Here is a 23948-nt window from a genome sequence, read left to right on the forward strand (position 1 = left end):
CAATGTCCAGATTCTGTGGAGGGAAGGAGGGCACAGTCATGCTTATGCTGCTGTGCTTAGGGAGAGAATCATCCTAACTGGTTAAAGAAGTCTGTGATGCTTGTGTGCATATGTATAAAAAACCCCAGCATTGCTGATTATGCCTATACTAATGGTAATTTTATTTCAGGTGGAAGCAGTAAGCACCTCAGTGCAGGATTCCAGTGTACTAGTACAGAGAAGCACACTGGACCTGATACTTTTCTGTTTTCCATTCCACATGAGTCAGGTAAAACACTGCTGAATGAGTATTCTGCAAATCACTCTGTTGCATATACGTATTACCCATGGTTCAGTCTTCAACCAACATTTCTTAAAAGACTCCCCAAGATTTGAATAATAACATGTTCTGGTGTAAGAGATTAACTCTCCAGGCAAAAGATCTCTTAAATACTCACTCCAGAGGGTTCCCTTCATGCATACAATGACAGTTTTTCTTTCTGGTGGCAATCCCTAATGCTGCAAGGAGTCCTGAAAGTACCCCTGGATTTGGTTAGTGGCTTTTCAGCCATCATAGGAGGCCGCTGGATAGGAGAGGCTAAAAAGACTGTGTGTTGTGGTGGTGGTAGTGCTTTTTTTGCTGCCATGATTTTGCTAGATGATTTTGGCCCTTGTGGTATTTAATCATGTTTCCTGGTATTAAAATAACAACATAGGAAAAGTTTTGTTCTTTGATCAAGTTTTTTTCGTCGCCTTTGAAAGCGAAAGAAATGCTGTATTTGGAAATTTATGTCTTAGTTCAAATAACTGCATTTTTTAAGACCATTGTTACTGTGTGTAACGTAATGTGTGTGGTAGTTGCACACACAGATGGAAATGTATATCAGAGCTCTGAATTTGAGACGAGATGACCAGAGCAGACCATTTGAGTTCATGCATTATATCAGCAACTCTCAGGAATACGTTATTGAAATAGCAATATACAACTTTTGCAAATGAGTAGCGTTACTTGGCACTGACTGAAACTTGGTAATTAGCTGGTTTGCATTCTGTGTCAGCAAAGTTGTGAAGGTAAGCAAGTGAATATAAGCTATTTATTTGTCTTAAAAATAGATTGGCCAGCCCAGACTACCTCTGATATCTTTGATCATTCTCTTGCTTATATTAGATCAATATAGTGATCAGCATTTAACTCTGCATTAAAGTTGTTTGTTCAGGGGAAAACATGATTTCTTTCTCTCTAGTGATTATCTTATTATCTTTGCAATGTAAATGTTAGGGTTTGCTTTTGGTGTACTTCATCAGATTAAATCGCCTGAAACTAGGTATAGGCTGCAGGGAGAGATGTGGTTGTTTTCTGCTGGTGCCGGCAAAGGCACAAGCCACTTAGAAGGGGCTGATTAAAAACAGGCAGCGTAGATTTTTTTTGTCAGATTCCAGATCTCAGCCTGCATGAATCCACAGGTACTGGGATGTGAATAAAAATATTTTTTCCTCCTATACAACAAAACTCTTGAATGTAACACCTGCTGCAGTTTGTTGTTTAAATGTAACATTCCCAATTTTAGGCGACGCGCCCAGACATGATCAGAATTCTGTCAGCATCTCTTCATGTAGTCCTGCGCAGAGACATGTCACTCAATAGAAGGCTTTATGCCTGGCTTCTAGGTAGGTGCGGGATTTATATTTTTATAAAATCAGCTGGTACCTCATTGTAACTGTAACATTGTAACCCCCCCCCCCCCCTTCATTTTAGTATGTGCGGTTTTATTTTGGACTAAAGTTTGTTGCGAAACATTTTGAATGTTTTGAATTTATTTGTAGTTTATAATCTGCCTTTCAATTCACAAGAAGTTTTGAAGCAGCGAAATTTTTTTTTTTAAAGTGCACACCTATAAATGCCATTTAAAACATCAGTAGTAACAGTAACTGAACCAGCAGCTTATCTCCACCAGCACAGCTAGGTAAATGCATACATACGTACATACATACATACATACATACATACATGCTGTATAAATTTCTGCCATAAAGGTAAAGGGAACCCTGCCCGTTAGGTCCAGTCGTGGCCGACTCTGGGGTTGCTGCACTCATCTCGCTTTATTGGCCGAGGGAGCCGGCGTACAGCTTCCGGGTCATGTGGTCAGCATGACTAAGCCGCTTCTGGTGAACCAGAGCAGCGCACGGAAACGCCGTTTACCTTCCTGCCGGAGCGGTACCTATTTATCTACTTGCACTTTGACGTGCTTTCGAACTGCTAGGTTGGCAGGAGCAGGGACCGAGCAACAGGAGCTCACCCCGTTGCAGGGATTGGAACCGCCAACCTTCCGATTGGCAAGCCCTAGGCTCTGTGGTTTAACCCACAGTGCCACCTGCGTCGCCATATTAGAGAATAAAACTTGGTACTGGGGAACTGCTGCTCCAGCTCTTGGAATTTACCTTGTGTGGTTCTGCAGGTTTCTGAATTGTCTTGGCATCATTTTCATCACCTACATCAGAGATGGCTGACATGCTACCCTTCACATGTTCCTGGACCAGTTGTTCCACCTGCCCTAGCTGGCATGCTCATCGGTCAGGGGTGATGGGAGTTGTAGTTCAACAACCTCTGGAGGGTATCCCATTGACAACCCCTCATTTAGATGTAACTGCTTGGAGAGGCTGTTCAAAAATTGTGAGAATGAGGAGGCTTCATTAGTGTGCTTGGCTCTGTTCCTCCTTGTCAGACTTAATGCAGACAAGATGGTGATGTTAATGGAGTCGTGGTTTTCCTGTTCCAGTTGGGGTCCTGCTTCCCCGAAAGGAGAATTTGTGTGTAGAGTTTGGGCATGCTGCTGGACTCAACATTGCTCCTGGATTTTCCAGAGCCTCTTTTATGGCCCGGTTGACAACTGTATCTAGCAAAGGGTAGCCTGACTGCTATGATAACCAGCCTTTGTAACCTCCAGGCTAGACTGTTGTAATGTACTTTATCTGAGAATACAATCGAAGAGCGTTGAGCCATGCATTGGGATATAAGTAATAAATTTGCCACGTATACTATCCAGTGCAAATTGGGATAGCCTATATAAATCAGCTATAAAATGCACATTATTTCATGTTTTCATAGGTAATGTTTTCTTAGCTTTATAATAATAAAACTCAGATTCAAATATGCATACAGAAGCCAGATTGTCATTTTATTAACAACAAGATTTTCCACTTCTTTGATGCAGACTGGTCACAGACTGATGTGATGTAATGCTTAACAGTGCAGTCTTATGCTTGTTTACTCAGAAGTTAGTATGTTTAGGATTGCAGCCTGAGAGACTGAACTGTGAATCAGGATCTCCCTAGTGGAAATCTCAGCCCAGCTCTGAGCTTGCCCAGTAGTCTTTAGGCATGCCGCCATTCTCCGTCTCAGCAATGCAGAGTGACCTACCTTAGAGGATGATTGTAATTATTAGAATGAAATGATGTATGTGAACCAATGTAAACATTCAAAAGTGCCATGACTATAGTAGAATTCTTGTAAAGTCTAAATTTATATTTCCTCCCATCACTGGAAAATTAAGTGTGGCATTCATCATCCAGAATGCCAGGAATTCCTGTAGAAGTGAAAGTAGCTTGATGTTTTGCTCTTTGTGTCACCAGTTGCCTTTTATTAAATTAAATTTAAAATGGTCTTTCCTCTTGCCAACAATATTTGGACGGCAAAATGGTAAGTTATCAGAACTAAGCCATTCTTCTCACTGTTCGTTCTTCTTTACCAACTTATTTAAACACTGTGTTAATTTGCCATATGCTTTTTCCTTTTGCTTTTGCTTGAAGGTTTTGATAATAACGGTGCCATTATAGGACCTAGAAGCACAAGGCATAGCAATCCTGAAGAACATGCTACATACTACTTCAATACTTTCTCTAAGGAAATGCTAGTTCAGGTAGTCATGCTTTCGATATCTTGTTTGTGTGTCCCTTGTAGGTTCTCAAAAATGGCTGGTGGGCTCTGTTCAGCTTGGTAGATCACTAGCTATCCAGTCTTTCTATAGGGGTTCCTCTTGCTAATGGCAAACATGCCACCTGATTAGCTGGCTCCAAGCCCAGCCTGTTTTGTGGGGCACCTTTTGACCCATATTGAAAGGATTTATTGTGTTATGCAAAATGTGAGACTGGGAGTAGACTACACATTTGCAAATACTAGGGGAGCATTTTGTTCAAAGCTAGTACCATTTTTGGGAAGCAAGCAGTTTGGTTGACTATGCAAGGAACCAGAAAGTTATCTTCAACTCTTCTTCTAAAAGCAGTAGCATTATAACTTTTAAATGCAAGCAATTATCATTCAAAGCAGTGTTATTACAGGAAGAAGTCCTTTTAAGTACACTCAGTGTATTTCGCCCCCACCCCTGGTCTTCTGGTATTTTTTTCCCTTATAGCAATTTTGGCTCTGACATGCATTGGTAATTCATATTTGTTTCAAAAATTAACTTGATTTTGTGAAGGGTGAGGAGAATGGTTAGATAGAGGATGCTCAAATGATGGCATGGGGAACCCAGATGTGGCAGACAGGCAGACAAATGTACATTCACACTTCCAGTAATTTCTGATCCATAGTTGTGGATCAGACCTTACCTTGTCTTAATCTTAATGGCACACGCCAGGAATACACTTGAGAGAAGACTGTGGACTGGATCCAGAATGTCCCTTTCATAAACTGAAAGCCTCTTCAGGGAATGAAAGGGAGTTAGATCAAGGGGCTGCTCCCACTGAAGAGTGGGGAGGAGGGCAATGTTTTGTAGAACTAGGTTAGCGTTTCTGGTAGTAGCACCATGAATGGTTTCTTACTGGTGCTTTGGTCACTGTAGTCTAAACACTTATCTCACTTCTTGATTCTAATGTGTTGTTTCTTACAGGCAATGGTGGGAATTTTGCAGATCAACGTGTGTGGAGAGGAGAGCACATTGACGCAGGATCTGAAGCCTTTTCGGATTCTTATCAGTTTACTGGACAAACCTGAGCTAGGTAGCTATATGAATGTCCTTGCATGCCAATAAGTATGTTAAATAAGTAACAGTTCGTATAGTAGTAACAGAGGGCAAAAGAACAAACAAACATCCCAGACATTCTAAAGTACTTCATATGATGAAATGAGGCATGCACCATAAGTAAAAGAGTAACCTTGAACTTCTCTCATATGCCTATCTGAACAGCTATAATAAAACTTAGTAACAGTTAAAACAGCAGTCTGTGATCCATGCAGCTGTACCTCCTTTACTCTGTTCTAAAAATCACCCAATATCTCATTATCACAGAGTTTTGGTAATGCAGTGTTGCATTACCACAGGAGAAAGAGAGGGTGCTGCTTTGATGGGATAGAAATGCTCCTCAGAAGTGGTTAGAATTGCACTTGAACAGAATTGCAGAGTATAACACAAGAGTTACTGTAGTGTAGCTGCTACATATGTCAGCAGGCATGTTTGAGGTCAGATTGCAAGCCCAGAATTTCTCAATTCTGACAGTGTAAAGAAAGCAGGCACTGGGAATGAATTGAGCAACAGTTTTTGAAATAAATGCGCTTCGCCTTTTTCACTTGCAGTTGAAAGGTCAGACGCAGTCTTAAAACAAGCTTGCTACGATGTCTTTCAGGTTAAGATCATAGCCTAAATCTTTAATGACAGCATGCATATATTAAGTTTTAATGAAATCAACACAGCCGTAGAAAACGAGTTACTACGTTGTACTGGCAGTGCCAGGAGATCACATTCCTTCTTAAATTAGTGGTAGCAGCGTCATCCTTTCCGACAGTTTTCAGTGTGCTTTTAACGTGTTTCAGCCAAATAGAAAGCATGGATAAAGTTGTGTGTCTTTCGTTGTGCATTATTGAATTGTACAATTGGTATAACTGCAGATAAAATGAATTCAGATACTAGCCAGTGGAATTCTTAATATAATTGATTTTTTTTCCTCTTGTTCCTTTTAGGACCTGTAATATTAGAGGATGTACTGATTGAAGTATTTAGGACATTATATACTCAATGCAAAGCAGAGTTGGATCTGCAGGTGGACTCCTCCTTCCGCAAGGACCATGCTCAGCTAAGCAGGTGGCTATGTCAAGAGGAAAAAAGAGAAATCCCTTCCTACAGCCCAGTTTCTTGAACAGCAGCCTTTCATGCAAAATTACCGTATCTTTCGCTCTATAGGACGCACTTTTTCCCCTCCAAAAATGAAGGGGAAATGTGTGTGCGTCCAATGGAGTGAATGCAGGCTTTTGCTGAAGCCTGGAGAGCGAGAGGCGTTGGTGTGCACCGACCCCTCTCGCTCTCCAGGCTTCAGGAAGCTATCCGCAAGCCTTGGGAGCTTGGCGGGAGTGCCCGCCAGGCTCCCAAAGCTTGCGGATAGCAGCCTTCATCCCGAAGCCTGGGGCGTGCTGAGCAGCGCGCCCTGGGCTTCGGGCAGATATCCGCAAGCCTGGGGAGCCCGGCAGGAGTTCCCGCTGGGCTCCCAAGGCTTGCGGATAGCAACCTCCAAACCCGACCTGGTTTGGAGGCTGGTGGTGGGGAAAGCAGCGCTTCTCCCCACTGCCAGCCCCACAAGCTCGGGGGACAGTGGGGAGGCGGAGCGCCGCCTTCCCGCTATTCCCTGACCTGGTCTTTGGGGCTGGTGGTGGGGGGAAAGCAGTGCTCACCCCCCCGCCCCGCCAGACCCAAAGAGCAGGTCGAAAGGAACCCAAAGCCTCTGGAGGCTTCGGGTGAACGCACCTTGAACGCACAGAACGGACCTTGACTTAGAGGGGGAGAACAAGGGGAAAAAAAATCCTGTTCTCCCCCTCCTATGGTCCAGTGCGTCCAATAGAGCGAAAAATACGATATATTGAGAATGTGGGACGTTGCAATATAAATTTGCTATGTCATGCGGATCAGGGATTGGATCAGATACTGAAAGTCTAGGGCTTGCCGATCAGAGGGTCGGCAGTTTGAATGCCCACAACGGGGTGAGCTCCCATTGCTCCATCCCAGTTCCTGCCCACCTAGCAGTTCAAAAGCATGCCAGTGCAAATAGATAATAGGTACCGCTCCGGCGGTAAGGTAAACGGCATTTCTGTGCGCTGCTCTGGTTTTGCCAGAAGCAGCATGGTCATGCTGGCCGCATGAGCCAGAAACTGCAGACAAACGCTGGCGCAACCCCAGAGTCCTCCGCGACTGGACCTAATGGTCAGGGGTACCTTTACCTTTAAAATACCTGACCTGAGCCAGTATTTTTAAGAAGAGCATTCACAAAATGTGCATGCTATAAGTAGCATATTTATTTGTTGTTACATTTATATCCCACCTTCCCTGCAAGGAGCTCATGGCAGGATACATGCTTCTTCCCCTCTCCAATTTATTTGTGCACCTGCCCTGTGAGATATTTAGGTTGAGAGATGGTGACACACTCAAGGTTACTTCCCCATAAACTTTACAGCTGAGTGGAGATTTGAACTCTAGCCTCCCAGGTCCTAGTCCAACATGCTATCCACAGGACAACACTGGGATATAATTCGTTTCTTATTTTTAATTAAATTTATATACTGCTCTGCATCTCGGGGCGGTTTATAACATAAAAATACAATATAAAAAACACAAAGTACATGGTAAAAATAAGTACAAAAACAAACATAATTCCCCCCCTTCCAGTTTACATATATATTTCCCGTTAGTGATTAATCAGTAAGCACCTCCTATCCATGAAATTCTCAGAATACATGCTAAGCCAGTGGAAACTGATTATGATGATGATGATTTAATATTGAAAAGGGAGCCCAAGTAAAGTGTTAACGCAGAGGAGGAAGACGACCTTTTTCTCTTTCTACTGTGGATGTGAATGCCTAGCCTGATACTGGTCACAATTCAGTAGTTATGTCGGCTCAAAAAGACTATCCTGTAGTTAGCCATAGAAAGACTTGTGCTCAAAGGCTTCTGCACTGCAGATTGAGGTTCTCCTTGCTTGGTAGCCAGTAACACAGACCTTGCAATGGATGGGCTTCTCTCTTATCTCTGCAGCTCATTCAGAGCAGCTCCAGCTTGTCTACTGCTTTGAACGATTCCGGATTCAGAGCTTTTGCCTCTCTATAGCAAAAAAATAAAAGAGGCAGTAGGATTGCAAGAGGGGGATAAAGGTGGGAAAATGTAGTAACAAAGGGGGAGGCTGCTGTGAGGGAAATCAGGAAGTAGGCTTGGAGCAAGATTGCAAATGGAGAAGTACTTTTGTTCTGAATACTGTTGTTACATTTTTATTTCAGCAAACTGAGGGAAAATAAGAAAACAGCAGAGCTGATTAAAACTGCCAATCTTCTGTTCAATTCTTTTGAGCCTTACTATATGTGGGATTACATTGCCCGTTGGTTTGAAGAATGTTGTAGGTAAGTTATATTTCGCTGAAGATGTTTTGTATACTGTTGTGTCCTGGTAGAGGAGCACAATTGAGTTGATACACTTATGTTTTTTTAAAAAAACTGTATACTGTGATTCTAAGTTGTCAAAGTGTGCTGTATAGATCTTTTAGAAAGAGGAATCTCTCTATACATAGATTGTTACTTTACTCTTGGTGTCAGTTTCCATGTGCATGTGTGTTGTCTTATGATTCAGTGCCAGGTGACTTGCAGCTGAATGTGTGAACTGATTCTGTTGCAAATCATTACTTTGAGGATATGTGCGGTGCTACATATCTGTCTCTGGTAATTAATATATCTGATGGATGTAGAACCTGTGGCCCTCCAGATTTCGCTAGACAACAACTCCCATCATCCCTGACAGTTGGCCAGGCTGGCTGAAGTTAATGGGAGTTGCAGTTCAGTGATTTCGGCAGGGCCGAATATCCTGCTAATATTACTAGTTACACAGCCACACTGCTAACAATGAATAAATTATGCTTTTAATTCATAGGAGGACACTGCATGCCCGACTACAGACTGTGCCTGGAGGTGGTAGTGAACCTGCTGAACTCCCCCTTACCAATTTCTGCCTACTAGTTGATTTTTTGTTGGATATAGTATCTTTGGTAAGATTTCTACTGCTCACAACTTGGTTCTCCTCCCACTACTCTGTGGTTTTCTAAGCTAGGTAACCCTCCAGGTGCCATGGAAGAGGTCTTTAATCCAGCAAAGTGGGCAGGCAATGCTTCAAAAGTAATATGATAGGGCCTGGGTGGGGAACCTTGGGGGCCAAATGCAGCCCTCTAGTCCTTTCTGTCTGGCTCTTGCAACTCTCCCCAGGCCATGCCCCTCCTTGCTTGTGTTTGCATGGTTGAAATGTCTTCAACTCCGATGACTCTTGCTTGTCTAGACGGATGATAGACTGAGATGTCTTGGTGCGTCTAGAGACAGCCAACCTTGCAGAGCTAAAACTCTTCTACATTGCTCTTCCCACTTTTCCGTCTGGCCTCGGGCCCCTCGCAGTCACGTGGCCCCTGGAAGACTCCCCTGAGGAGAAGACATTCCCCTTGCAGTAGGGTCTTAATTTTAAGAATGAGATTTTATCACACAGAGATCTGTTTATTTTTTGATTGTGGGCTCAGCCCCACTTCTTTCTCTTGCATCCCTCCTCCTTTGTCTATTACTATGCTAATTGACAGCAGGATATGTGGCGCTGTGATTTCATTAAACTTGTTAGATAGCAGTTGTTTTTTATGCATGCCGCAATCATATTTCTCTTATCAACATTGTATATCTTAATGAAGGCTCTTAGAAATGTTTTGGTTTTTTTGCCTCCTGTTATCTCTCCTTTGTCTTCAAACTCTTTGCTTTCTCATTTCAAAGCCTACTAGAAGTATGAGAGTGCTTTGTCAGGTATGACATTCAGACTCCTTTCCTCTTTTGATTAAAAGTGATCCGTTTACATGTTTCTGACAGTATATATCTTGGTAATATTAAATGTGAAAGAATTGTGAATATTTGATTGCCCTTTGTGGATTTGTTATCAGTTTGTAGTTTTAGAGTGTTTTCAAACAACCGTTTTTTTACACAATAAATGCAACATTTGTTTCTCACTTTCATCAGACACACCGAGTTGCACTTCTCTTGGGAGTTTTATCACGTTTTCCAAGCCCGCAAATCACTACAGCTTAATGCAGTTCCCCGGATATTGCTTTCTTTGCTGTTATAACAACTGTGTCAAATGTAGATTAAACAGCAGGGAGAATAACCATCCTTCCCGAAATATTTTAAAGACTGTGCTGCTTACTCTTCCATTCTTGAACATACATGCAATCTGTTCATTTATAAATACACATAAGTAGGCATGCTTAGGGGTGCCAACTTGAATAAAAAAGGGGGGGCAGATATGCCCTGCCCCACATAATTGATCACATGACATGATGCATGCACACCATTTGAATGGCAATGCCCATCAACTTGGGTGGGGCTCAGCCCCTTCAAATATTTTGGGGGGGGGCAAAGCCTCCCTGGCCCCTAAGAGTTGGCTTCTATGCACATGATAGATAGATACACAGATATACACAGGTCTGTATTTAGCAAATAGCAGCAGAGGTTCTCTAAACATCCCCATAAAACCCATTTTCCCACAGCATGACTTTCCCTTGCATACTGTGACTGAATTTGTTAAGTGATCAAGATTTAATATTATAAATTCATATGTATAACATGAGTGATAACCAGTGTTGTGCCAAGCTAGTTTCCCCTTCCTCTTCTCCTCCCTTTCGCAGCACTCCATTCTCCCCCTGCCATCTGATCCAGGATGTCTCCCACCCCTCAAAAGCAGATTGGGTGAGTGGCCAGGAGGCTGTAGGGAGTAGGAGAGGAAGGAGAAGCCCCCGTTGCGCCTCTGGCAGTCCTCCCTGCTAGTGGACAAACAGCACCCCATGTTTAAAAGTTGTTGCTTTTTAACCAAGCCTTCATTTCCTTTCTTTTTTTTCAAATTTCATAAAAATAGAACTATTGAAACTTGTAGCTAAAGTCCGTAGAAAGGATAAATTACAGAAGCCACTGGTACCAGTTCTAACTGTATTTTGTTGCTAGGAGACCTATATTGAAATACAAACGGAACATCTGCCTCAGCTGCTACTCAGGATGATCTCTGCTTTGACGAGCCACCTGCAGACTTTGCACTTGTCTGAGCTAGCGGATTCCTTGAAACTCTGCTCAAAGATTCTTAGCAAAGTTCAGCCTCCGCTGTTGTCCGCTGGTACTGACGGTGCCTTGCAGTTTCCAAGTAGGCACAGCATCGTCAAAGAATGGGAAGAAAGAAAGGTAATCCAGAAAATACTTTTCGTTTTAAAAAATAAACAGCTCCAACTTTTGAAATGGTTGCTATAAGCTTAACTTCCATTCTGTTGCTTTAAAACCTGTGGCCTACTTCAAGAATGGACTGGCAGCTACATATGCACCTTGCGGGCTTTATATTAGAAAAAAGATAGCTTCGTGTGCCATGTGCACCAGGAACACAGAAAGGCTTAATAAGTTAGGAATATGCATGCATATTTTTGTTTGTTTCCCTGGAAGTGTAAAAGACCTGATCCATAAGATCAGAGGCTCTGTTCTGTGTGCACCTGCCAAGTGAAATGAGACAAGTTTGCTACTAGGAATGGGGCCTTCTCGGTGGTGGCACCTTGGCTGTAGGAAACTCTCCCAGAGAGGCCCGCCTGCCACCTGTATGGAATCCCGTCAAATTCGGTGAGGATTCCTTAAGTGGTGGTGGCAAAAAATCACTGTGGGTTGCGGAGACTGGTTTTCTGAACTCACATGCTCTTAAACTATAAACAAACGACAGCTGGTGAAAATTAGAGAACAACATTTGCTAACACACAAAATGACACGGTTTGCTTTCCACCTCTGATTTTATTCAGCTCTTGCTCCTTCCTTACACTTGTCTCAATTAGATGCCACCAGTTTCTGCAGAGAACCCAAACGATGTGTTTGAAGATGGTGAAAATCCTCCAAGCAGCCGGTCCTCCGAAAGTGGCTTTACCGAGTTTGTGCAGTATCAGGCAGATACGACTGATGACATTGACAGGATGCTGAGTGGGGGGCCTGGAACAACTGGCCTCCCCATTATAGGCAGCACTTCTTCAGAGACTGAGACAGTCTCCACTCTGGGTTCCGAGGAAACAATTGTTCAGCCGTCTTCCAAGATGGCCCAGGGGACAGGATCTCGAAGTGGGAAGACAACAACAGTTCAGAAGACTGCAATGCAGTGCTGTTTGGAGTATGTCCAGCAGTTTTTAACCAGATTTATCAACCTGTACATCATTCCAAGCAACTCCTTGTCTCGGCCTTTAGCGGCTGAGCTTCAGGAGGACCTTGTCAGGGGGAAAGGAGAGGCTGCACAGTGTACCAGAGAGTCACAAGGGGATGCAGCTAAAGGGAAAAGGACCACTAAGAAGACATCGCCAAAAGAATACCTCTCTGCCTTCATTGCTGCATGTCAGCTCTTTCTTGAGTGCTCAAGTTTTCCAGTTTACATTGCAGAGGGAAACCACACATCAGAAATACATGCTGAGCAGACAGATATTGGTGAGTAATTTCCTACATTTTAATCTCCTCCCCATTAAAACTTCCTTTCAGGTTTGATCTTTCACTTTTTGTAAAACCAGTTTTGGCTACCTTTTGTTTCTCTTTCTCTCGTTGTGCACAGACCCAGTTCTCCTATTCTTTATTATTATTACTATTATTACTATTACTATTATTATTTTATTTAAAGAAATGGTTCCTAGTAAAAAAAAGGGCTTGATGGGAGGTATACTGGGTTTTGATTTGGGTAATTTTTGGAATGGATTTGCTTCAGACTTGGAAACCAATCCTGCTTAATTCCTATCAGTATGTATGTTTGACATTGGGATACATCAGATGTAAATTGATGCACTTCCAGTGTATTTTTGGTGTAGGTTATTCTTACACTTCACATCTGCTGTGTGATATGGTTGCTTGCAGTTAATAAGCTCCTGTATTGAGTACCTAATACATATGAAAACTTCACAGCTTTGTTGAGGCATACAAAGTATCTCATCTTTCAAAAGAAGGTGGGGGGGGCCAGTAGTAGTATTCTGTGTCAGTTAGTCTCAAAGAACAGGCATTCATTTCCTCTGGGGCTTCTGAAGCTTTGTTTTCTGAAATCCAAAGTCTCATATGGAAGCATTGAAACTGCCTTACCCCAGGTCAGATTATTTGTCAATCAATCCCTGTGCTGTCTGCTCACACTGGCACTGGCTCTGCAGGGTCTCAGGTGTAGCTGGGCCTTTCCCACCTCCTGGTCCTATTAGCTGGAGATGTTGGGGTTGAGCCTGAGAACCTTCTTCATGTGCAGTGTAAGGTTCTGAGCTTCTGTTCCCCAAGACCTCATCCCAAGGGGCCCACTGTGAAGCACTTTTGTACAATCCGTGTGAGGTTACTGACACACCCCCACAGCCAGCCTGAGGTTTACGTAGTTGAAATAATAGCCATATAATTAAAGTAGCTCCATTCCAGTGACACGGATGGTGTTCAGTTGCTACTCCATCTTTCATAAGTGCTTAACTACTCAACTATTAGAGTTTTGGTTTATTATTCTACTCCCTCCAGATGTTGTTGGACTACAACTCCCATCACCCCCAACCATTGACCTTGCTGGCTGAGGTTGATGGGAGTTGTAGCCCAGCAAAATCTGGAGGATGTGACATTGGCTATTCCTACTATATCTTGCCACCTTTTTGTTGTTCAGTTTCATGTCAGGTGTTTTTGGGTTTTTTTAGCACAGATTATAGTTGTCATGCCTAAGGACCTATATATATGTTGCATATAGATAAAGAAGCAGAAATAGAAGGGATGATTGTGGAAAGCAGCTAATTCATGGTTGGAGGGCAATTAATTCATTTAAGCTTGGGAATTCTGATGCGTGTACTTAGCCCATGAACCTTCAACCTCTGCTTTCAGTGGAGTCTGCAGATCAGCAGGCACGTTCAGATCTGATATCTCCATTGAAATAAATGGAACAGTCCATGCGTTGCACACAATAAACCCATTGAAATCAATGGACTTAAACAAGTCATGTCTTCTGATTCAGTCAGTCTACTTGAGTATTACTTAGTTGGATACAACTCCATGTGTGCAAATCAGGCGTACATCTTAGTTCTAGGATGGGGACCATATTTGTATTACTGCTTCCCTTCATTCCTTTTATCATTTTTAGACGGCAATTAATCTCTCATTCCTCCTGTTCAACATTATCTGTGTGATATGGTTGCTTGTCATGATCCCTTGAGATCCGTTACAAATTTAGATGGGGGCCATGATCCATTTCAGTATGCCCAAGTGCTTACTGCATATACGCATCAGGATTTTTAAAAATTAAAATATCAAAAAGCAGCCTCTCCGTACTACATCTGAAACTGCTTTTGAACACTGATTTTCAAAAGCAGCCCACCTGTCTGGGGTAGCACAGGGCTGGTCTGCTGTTTGAAGATAGGCCATCAAAAGCCCAGCTAGACATGCAAAGTAAACTGTGATACATTTCTGCAAAGTCTTTTTTCCCTGCCCATTGTACTTTTCCCATTAGAGTTTAACCTATTTGAAGTAGCTGATGGTGGTATAGTAGATATGCAAGATGGAGGGGTGGTGGGTGGGAATAAATATAATATTCCAATATAAGAGGAAGTGCTTTTTTTTAATAGAAGCCCTTTCCTTTCAGATTGTGAAGAAGAGCAGCCCCCCTTGTGGCTCCAGACTCTTATGGGTGCTTGCAGACAAGCCAGTGATTTCAGCATCCAAGGTGTCACTATTTCTTTAATAATGGACTTAGTGGGATTGACTCAGTCCGTTGCTGTTGTCACTGGAGAAAATCTGAATAGTGTGGATGCGCCACAGCCTCTGAGTCCAAACCAAGGAAGAGTGGCTGTTGTGATCAGACCTCCTCTCACTCAAGGCAACCTCCGATACATGGCTGAAAAGACAGATTTTTTCAAGGTACAGTAATACAGCTTCCGTAATGATAAAAATGTGCCAGGCTGAAGAACCATTGCAGCGTTTATTTTCACTTTCTACAAAGCCTGATTAGTTGTTAGGTGGTGCTATAAAGCAAGTTCTAGCTGGGAAAGTAAGCCAGCTTCATAACCTATGGTTTGAAGTTGGCTTGTTCAGAAACTTTGAATTCTTTTTTTTTTTTAATTCTATCTAGACAAGGTTATGTCCTTAAATTCTATTGATTTTTGGCAGGACTTATGCAGAAGCTTGTCAAGTGGGGCACAGCTACTATGCTAGCATCCCAGCAGGTGGGTTGTTGTTGCATATTCGTGAGGCAGCAGGGAGGGTGGCATGGTGCAAATGCACCAGCGAGGCAGTCTGGTGCTCCTGCCAATGTGTTAGCACCACACTGACCTTCCTAATACCTCACCCTTCCACCTTCCAGCAGTGATCTGCCTACTGGGAAACTAGCACAGCAGTTCTGTCCACCTGCTGACCCACTTCTGAACTTCAGAGGTACTTAATTTCTAAGTACTGCACCCAAACTTTGCACCTTACGAGACTGTTATCACTGCTTTGGATTAAATGAAACTTAATACATTGCTCTGAAGCTCATTACTCACTACACTACTTGTTAAGCATTTTACCTACAATCCTGATAAGAGCATAAGAACAGCCTTCTGAATCAGGCCAATGGTCCATTTTGTCCAGCATCCTGTTCTCACAGTGGCCCTTTGGAAGCCTGCCAGCAGGACATGAGCGCAACAGCACCCCACCCATGTCAAAGTCCACTGCACAGCACTTTCCCAGTGTCTTGACAGCCAGCTAGTTATGGGGCGCTTGAGAAACCCAGCACAAGGGGCTTTGCTGCTGCTGTGGCACTGCGGTTTGCAATGAAACTGCTGCTAAAACAGATGTTGTTATTGCATTTTACAGAAATTTCTTTCTGGGCCTTATAAAGGCTTGGACCCAAAAAATCATGGGTGGAACTCTGCTTGAACAGTGAGGCTTTTACTTGCTAATCTCCCTCCGCAACTACCTGAAAAGCCACTTTTGAGGGGTAGACGACCCTGTGGAAGAATATAGGATGTGTTGGGGGTGGAAGGAAGAGGATAGATTTGGCAGAAATCGGGGAAAACCTTGTAAAAGCGGAAGTGCCTTCCCATTGTAGAGGAGCACCTACATCACATTTGGATCTCAGTGTTTTTCTACATCAGCTGGGTTACACCTAGGCATCTCCCCATAGCTGTTCACTCTGATAAGACAGCTATAACTGTGTCTGTGTGTATTTCTCCTGTGTTCCTTTCCAAAGCATGTGGCATTAACACTATGGGACCAGCTGGGTGATGGAACTCCTCAACATCACCAGAAGAGTGTGGAGCTTTTTTTCCAGTTGCACAATCTAGTTCCGTCATCTAGCATTTGCGAGGATGTTATCAGTCAGCAGTTGACTCACAGAGACAAGGTAAATACTGGCTCACGTGTATTACGCTCTTTTGAGGTGTGCTCAATTTGGGAATTGAGGCAGTGAAACTATTTTAGAATCCTATATTATCATTGCAGATTATGCAGGTAAAATGCAAGACATGGGAGCCTCACGGTGGTGTTGGTGAGGAACAGTGCAATTCTTATGCAGGCAACCTTCCTTCCTAACAGTAGTGTCTTAATTCAAAATAATAATAATAAAAATAAAATAGCTCCTTCTTTCCAGTGTGGTTCTTTGCAACCAGGCTTGCTCTTCCTCTAATTTTGTTCAGGTACTGTCTTTAGTCCAGCTTCGTGGATGGCACTAAATAAATAACAAACTTCATTATGCTCTGCCCTCTTATTTCTGCTTTCCTATTCTGATACTGTACTGAGGGAAAGGTACAAAAAGGAAAATTGTGAACCAAAAGCTAGCTTGTGACTTCATTTATGATTAACCGCAGCAATCACTTGATTATACCGTTTCCATGTGTTCCGACTTGGCTCTGATTTAGATTGCCACTTCCCTCCATACTTCCTCCAGTGAATTGTTTAACCATGTTATCTGTCTGTCTGTTCTGCAGAAAATCAGGACAGAAGCTCATGCCAAGTTTGCAGTGCTATGGCACCTCACCAGAGACCTCCATATCAACAAGTCCTCATCGTATGGTCGCTCATTTGACAGGTTGGTTGGATTCAAAGATATTCAGAGTTTAATTGTCTCTACCCAGGAAGAGCCATGTCACTTTCTGACCTAGAAGGCAGCCCCCCTCCCAATTCCAAATGGAAAGATAGCCCATCTCTTAGACCTTTGCAGAGTCCTCCCATTATGCAGTAGATGAAGTGTCTGTCAAGTTGTTCAGCCAGGTTTCCCCAGCTGAAGAAACTACAGGCTGATGCCCATAGTTACAACCATTGTGGTTTTTATTTGGATTTTTTCCCCCACCCTCAGGTCCTTGTTTATCATGCTGGACAGCCTTAACAGTTTGGATGGTTCTACCTGGTCAGTCGGTCAGGCCTGGTTAAATCAAGTGCTCCAACGTCACGACATTGCAAGAGTCCTTGAACCTTTGCTTCTGTTGCTCCTCCACCCAAAAACTCAGCGTATTTCTGTCCAGAGAGTACAGGCTGAATGCTACTGGAATAAACCATCTTGTTATCCTGAGGATGAAAATGAAAATAATTTTATGCAGAAATTTAACTGTGGTGATTGTAAGTACTGTGTTTAAAAACCCTAATTTCACATACCTGCCTTACTAATATGCCTTTACAATACTCCATCATACAGACAATGACAATTTTGTGCACGTTCAAGGCAGGCTTACATACGCTCCGCCGTCTCGTGCGATGACCCAGAATGCAATCCCCAAGCAAATCGGGGGTTGCCTGCACTTCTATATGGGGTCATATCACAAATGGAATATATCCATGAATTAGTAGCTGGGCCTATGCTGCGCATGCCATTACTGATCCTGGAGAGGATGGCATGGAGTCTAGAATAGTATAAAAGGAAAATGGAGAGCTCTTGTAGTATTCTGTCATGATACCATTTTCTTTAAGCATCTCAGTTTAGACATCATATTGGTTTAGAAGGAACTTGCCAATAATGGAAGCAGATACTGTCTTCTCTAAACATTATTTCTTTCCTATTTCCTATTTTGTGGGCTGTCATCTAGTCTAAGAGTCTTAACTTATTTTTAGATTTAATGGATTATTGATAAGCTTGTTTACCAAGAGGAATTTAGTCCAAGTATATATGTTATGAACTGAGAAGTTTTTCAGTTACATTTATGAAAGATTATTGATGATCTGGTCATCAGGTTATAATTTCTGTGTTTTACTAAACCAACCCTTTAAAAATTAATTCTGGTATGGATTGTTTTCTGTTTGTTACTCATCCACAATGCACTACTGCACAATGTAATTTATTCTCTAACTTAATGTGGAATTCTTGACATGCCAGATGAGAACCTAATTAAACCATAAACCAAGCACATTGTCTGTATATTCCCCCATACATTATCTTCTGATTTTTTGATCAATTACAGATGTCAAAGTCCAATAGCAACATTTAATCAGAGGTCAACTGCTTTGCAGATTTAGAACATTTTTTAAAATACGCATTGAGTGCTTTTTGTACTTCTGTTAGTAATTGCTCATATTTGCAACACAGGTGGGCCCTGATCCAGAGCTCCGTTGGGTCTGTAAACCCATCTACAGAGCATTTAGACTTAACTGAGGGATTGCTACCTAAATGTAATTTATACAACCTCTGAATAGGACTCTTGTATATTAACTTGTAAACGATCAGAGTGAACCGTCTGTAAAGCTCCTTTAGCAAGGAAGGAATGTTACGTGATTTAGGGAACTAATTGTTCAGCGTCTGAAGAAAAACATCACATCTAAATTCCCTTTTTCTTTTAAGCATTTGCCCGCATGCCGGTAAGTCAGGAACAAGACATTACCGCTAAAGAGAACAACGAGAAGCAACTTGCCATGGATGAAATGGAGAACTTCAGTCTTACAGTCAACCCATTAAGTGACAGGATTTCCCTACTGAGTACCAGCAGTGAGACTCTTCCTATGGTTGCATCTGATTTTGATCTTCCTGATCATCAGATAGAAATAATGCAGAGTTCGGACTCTGGCTGTTCCCAGTCATCTGCTGGGGATAACCTAAGCTTTGAGGCAGAAGCTGAAAGCCTGATGGCAACAGACAGTTCTCAGCATTTGAGGGGAGATTCACCGGATGAAATTGTCCAGCAGGTGGTCACTGACTTGATATGCAAGGTTGTCAGCGGGCTTGGAGAAGATATCGAACCAGGTAAGCATTACCTGTATTCAGAAGATGCCTCCACTAAGCTAAATGCTTTGGATCCCTCCGAAGAGGCTGCTAAAACTGAAGACCCAAACATTCAAGACAGCCAGAGCAGTTTGCTTAGCAACGACAGTTCTCAATTGCTATCTGCCTCAACCGAGACGGGACTGGACAGCATTTCCAACGAAATCTCCAGAAACAATTCCTCTCCTTGCATCTCAGTAAGCGAGCAGAGTCTCTGTGACCCGATTTCCGCATCAGCGGAAACCAAGTCTAGGCAGAGAAGTCACAGCAGCATCCAGTTCAGCTTTAAAGGGAAATTCCCTGAAAAAACATCGGAGAAAGAAACCATCGTGAAAGAGTCCGGTAAGCAGCCAGGAGCAAAGCCTAAAGTCAAAATAGCCAAGAAGAAAGACGACGAGAAGAAGAAGGCGCAAGCCGAGAAGCTTAAACAAACCAGTGTTTTCTTCACCGATGGCCTCGACTTGGAAAATTGGTACAGCTGCGGAGAGGGAGAGATCTCGGAAATCGAGAGTGACGCAGGGTCACCAGGAATGCGAAAGTCACCCCACTTTAATATCCATCCTTTATACCAGCATGTGCTGTTGTACCTTCAGGTGTATGACTCCTCAAGGACTCTCTATGCTTTCTCTGCCATTAAAGCCATCTTGAAAACAAACCCTTCCGCTTTTGTGAATGCCATCTCCACCACCAGCGTCAACAATGCCTATACCCCACAGCTGTCCTTACTTCAGAATCTTTTGGCCAGACATCGCATATCGGTTATGGGCAAAGACTTCTACAGCCATATTCCAGTGGACTCGAACCATAATTTCCGTAGCTCCATGTACATAGAGATCCTCATTTCTCTGTGCTTGTACTACATGCGGAGCCACTATCCAACCCACGTGAAAGTCTCCCCGCAAGACCTGATAGGGAACCGCAACATGCAGATGATGAGCATTGAGATTTTGACCCTTCTCTTCGCCGAGCTGTCCAAAGTGGTGGAGAGTTCCACGAAGGGTTTTCCCAGCTTCATCTCGGACATGCTGTCCAAATGCAAGGTGCAGAAAGTGGTTCTGCACTGTTTGCTCTCCTCCATCTTCAGCGCCCAGAAGTGGCACAGCGAGAAGGTCGCTGGGAAAAATATGGTGGCCATTGAGGAAGGCTACTCTGAAGACAGCCTCATCAATTTCTCCGAGGACGAGCTGGACAACGGCAGCACCCTGCAGTCGCAGCTCTTGAAAGTCCTCCAGCGGCTCATTGTCCTGGAGCACAGAGTGATGACTGTGCCCGAGGAGAACGAGGCAGGCTTTGACTTTGTCGTGACGGACTTGGAGCACATCAACCCCCAGCAGCCAATGACTTCACTTCAGTATTTGCACTCTCAGCCAATCACCTCCCAAGGCATGTTTCTCTGTGCCGTGATAAGAGCGTTGCACCAGCACTGTGCCTGTAAAATGCATCCCCAGTGGATAGGACTCATTACTGCTTCCCTGCCTTACATGGGGAAGGTGCTCCAAAGAGTGGTGGTTTCTGTGACCCTCCAGCTTTGCCGGAACCTGGACAACCTGATTCAGCAGTACAGATACGAAACAGGATTATCCAGCAGCAGGCATGTGTCTCTCTTTCTCTTGGCAATTTTTTTTAATGTTTAATTTGTTCCCTTGAAATAGCAACAAATTCAATGTTGTGTTTTAGGCCCCTTTGGATGGCATCAGTTACTCCACCAGATATGATGCTCACTCTGCTGGAAGGCATCACAACTGTTATTCACTATTGCTTGCTGGATCCAACTGCACAGTATCATCAGGTAAGCATGTTCAAGGATTTGACCGTGTCTTCGTCTATGCATGTGTTTTAACTGTAACATTTATTTTTGTCATTTTAGAGGGAGGAAACCACTATTGAATTGACTATACCTCTAGATCAGGGTTTCCCAAACCTGGGTCTCCAGCTGTTTTTGGACTGCAGTTCCCATCATTCCTGACCACCGGTCCTGCTAGCTAGGGATGATGGGAGTTGTAGTCCAAAACCAACTGGAAACCTAAGTTTAGGAAACCCTGCTATAGATCCTTTGCTTATGAGAACAGTTTAGGAGCCCATAATTTGCTGTGATCTGTAGTGGCACCCAGTAAGTCTGCACATTGCATGGTTTCCTTACAACTCATGTGCATTGGGTTGGTTTAACAGCAGTGCTAATTCTGGGTACAGCCCCTAGGGCCAGCCCAATACATTTGCTTCTTGATGTAGAGCAGGACATGGCGCCCACCTGAGGACGAGGAATATAGTACCCATGGTTGTCAAGTTATTTTGGCACCTGAGGCTGAAAGTGACACAAGCATCTCTCCATCCCTGGAAATAAAAACACTATAATAATAAATCAAATGAATGACAATTTACTACCCCTTTTTGATGTGCAGGTGCTTAATGATAGGGTCGGCCCTAGTATACCCACTGCCATGAAGCATAGGTAACTATTAGTGTTATGCCTATATTTTAAAGTTCTAAGCCTTCGACTCAGTGCTGACATAACGCTAAGAGGGAGAGGAGAGATCCAAAGTGAGAAAAGGCAGAATTGTACAAGCGTGGAGGAGTTAGGCCCTTTCCTGTATCACTGAGAGTAATTGATATATTTTGCTCTTCTTTGTTGGTACCAGCTTCTGGTGACTGTAGACCAAAAGCATATGCTAGAAGCACGCAGTGGGATCTTGTCTATCCTTCACATGATCATGTCATCTGTGACTCTTCTGTGGAGCATCCTGCACCAGGCGGACTCTTCAGAGAAAACAGCTGCTGCAGCTGCTGCTTCCATTACCACCATTAATCTTGGATCAACAAAGGTCAGAAGAACATGAATGGTGCTGTCTGTGTCTGCGTACTGTGTGTATGACTTTGTCAGACTAGATGGAGTTGTGTCTGTTTGAATGTAACATACAAAGTGTTTAGTAAATCACCAGCACAGAACCTAAAGAACCACCAGCAACCTTGCAGGTTAACAGAGGGCAAACTCTGACTCCAAGTTCCTCTTAAAATTCCCCCATATCCAGCCTTAGCCACTGATACCAAACATCCACAGATTTTATTCTACTTCTGTTTGCAGTGGGAATGTATCCCTTGCAAGCATTACATTCTCCAATGATAATATTTATTCGGGAATTGAATAAGCTGAGGGGAATTCTGTTATGATAGAAGCTACAAATGAAGAAACAAATTCTTTATTTGTTAACAGCATTTCAGCAGGAAAGATCTAGCCCAGGGGCCAGCAAACTTTTTCAGCAGGGGGCCGGTCCACTTTCCCTCAGACCTTGTCGGTGACCAGACTATATTTTTTTTGGGGGGGGATGAACGAATTCCTATACCCCACAAATAACCCAGAGATGCATTTTAAATAAAAGCACACATTCTACTCATGTAAAAACACATTGATTCCCTGACTGTCCGCAGGCTGGATTTAGAAGGCGATTGGGCCAGATCTGGCCCCCAGGCCTTAGTTTGCCTACCCAAGATCTAGCCCATTACTCCCTTTTTTGTTAACACTTGCTTTTGTTCACACTTCAAACAAACCAGCACTAACTTCCCTCAAAAAATATATACCGCTTAGCTGTTCCTACAGAAAATAATCCCAGGGTGTCTCTTTGTATCATATGCAGGCATCCTATTTTCTGTTGGTTCAAAGGCAGGGCATTTCTCTACCAGATATTCAGCTGTAGTTCTTTCAGTTTCTAGGTGATTGTAACATATATTAAGTTTTCAGGTACTTACTTTCAAATGTGGTGGTCATGTTAGAAGATATAGGAATTCTGTATAAATGGATATATGAAATGAGACTTGTCTGATGCTAGACTTAGATCTCAGGATGGCATTATCCATATTTGATGACAGAAGTCAAAATTTTACAAATAAGAACTTACTTAAATTACCGTATTTTTCGCCCTATAAGACGCACTTTTCCTCCTCCAAAAATGAAGGGGAAATATGTGTGCGTCCTATGGGGTGAATGCAGGCTTTCGCTGAAGCCTGGAGAGCGAGAGGGGTCGGTGCGCACCGACCCCTCTTGCTCTCCAGGCTTCAGGAAGCTCTGCGCAACCCTCGGGAGACCGGCTCCGATGGCCGCGCAGAGCTGCCTGCAGTCCCGGGCTCGGCGCAGCTCTGCGTGGTCATCGGGAGCGGGGCGCGAAGTCCCGCCCGGCTCCCGATGGCCGCACAGAGCTGCCTCCAGTCCTGGGCTCAGCGCACTTCTCCCCATCGCCAGCCCACAAGCTCGAGGGACAGTGGGGAGGCGGAGCGCGCCCTCCTTCTGTTCCCCGACCTGGTTCTTCCAGTCCTGCACCTGGGGGGGCGGGGGGAATAAAAATGTTTTTCTTTATTTCCCCCCAAAAAACTAGATGCGTCCTATGGGCTGGTGCGTCCTATGGGGCGCAAAATACAGTAAGCAGCATGTTTGACAATAGCTTGAAGATAGATTTAGGTGACAACGATTTCTCTGAATGGTACCAACAAACTTGGACAGTTGAATTGATGGAAAAACTGACACGGATTGTGAAAGACAGGAACAGTTTATAACAGGCAAAAGAAAAGTTTCAAGCACTGTGATTTCTCTTTTTTAAATACACAAAAAAGGAGCATATCCGGCAACCACCGGCCACACGCAGCCTCCAGTGGAATGACTGTGTAAGATCACACAGTAAACAAAAAGGGAGAATTCCAGTGATGAGTAAAGAAGAAAACATGCTTTACAGTAAAACAGATACAACTAGTGCTTTTAACTAAACGTTACTTGTCATG

General features: G+C 43.3%; 1 protein-coding gene across 8 annotated transcripts in view; it reads left to right on the forward strand.

The window, feature by feature from the left end:
- The window catches only part of DOP1A (DOP1 leucine zipper like protein A), a 54784-nt gene that overhangs the window by 15259 nt on the left and 15577 nt on the right, over positions 1-23948 (forward strand). For 3 of the 8 annotated variants that reach the window (XM_083729666.1, XM_083729665.1, XM_083729664.1), the window contains exons 6-22: positions 170-268; positions 1548-1647; positions 3787-3896; positions 4866-4974; positions 5933-6053; positions 8231-8350; positions 8874-8988; positions 9746-9775; positions 10964-11194; positions 11824-12457; positions 14607-14881; positions 16191-16343; positions 16927-17027; positions 17295-17554; positions 18768-20775; positions 20862-20973; positions 21821-22003. In XM_083729666.1, the coding sequence (XP_083585792.1) occupies positions 170-268; positions 1548-1647; positions 3787-3896; positions 4866-4974; positions 5933-6053; positions 8231-8350; positions 8874-8988; positions 9746-9775; positions 10964-11194; positions 11824-12457; positions 14607-14881; positions 16191-16343; positions 16927-17027; positions 17295-17554; positions 18768-20775; positions 20862-20973; positions 21821-22003 (4761 nt within the window). Of the gene's footprint in view, positions 1-169; positions 269-1547; positions 1648-3786; positions 3897-4865; positions 4975-5932; positions 6054-8230; positions 8351-8873; positions 8989-9745; positions 9776-10963; positions 11195-11823; positions 12458-14606; positions 14882-16190; positions 16344-16926; positions 17028-17294; positions 17555-18767; positions 20776-20861; positions 20974-21820; positions 22004-23948 lie in introns of those variants that run through there. The other 5 variants (XM_083729669.1, XM_083729668.1, XM_083729667.1 and 2 more) reach the window with 4 other exon arrangements.

The sequence above is a fragment of the Podarcis gaigeae genome, assembly GCF_964106915.1.
Source record: "Podarcis gaigeae genome assembly, chromosome: 3".
Lineage (NCBI taxonomy): Eukaryota > Metazoa > Chordata > Lepidosauria > Squamata > Lacertidae > Podarcis > Podarcis gaigeae.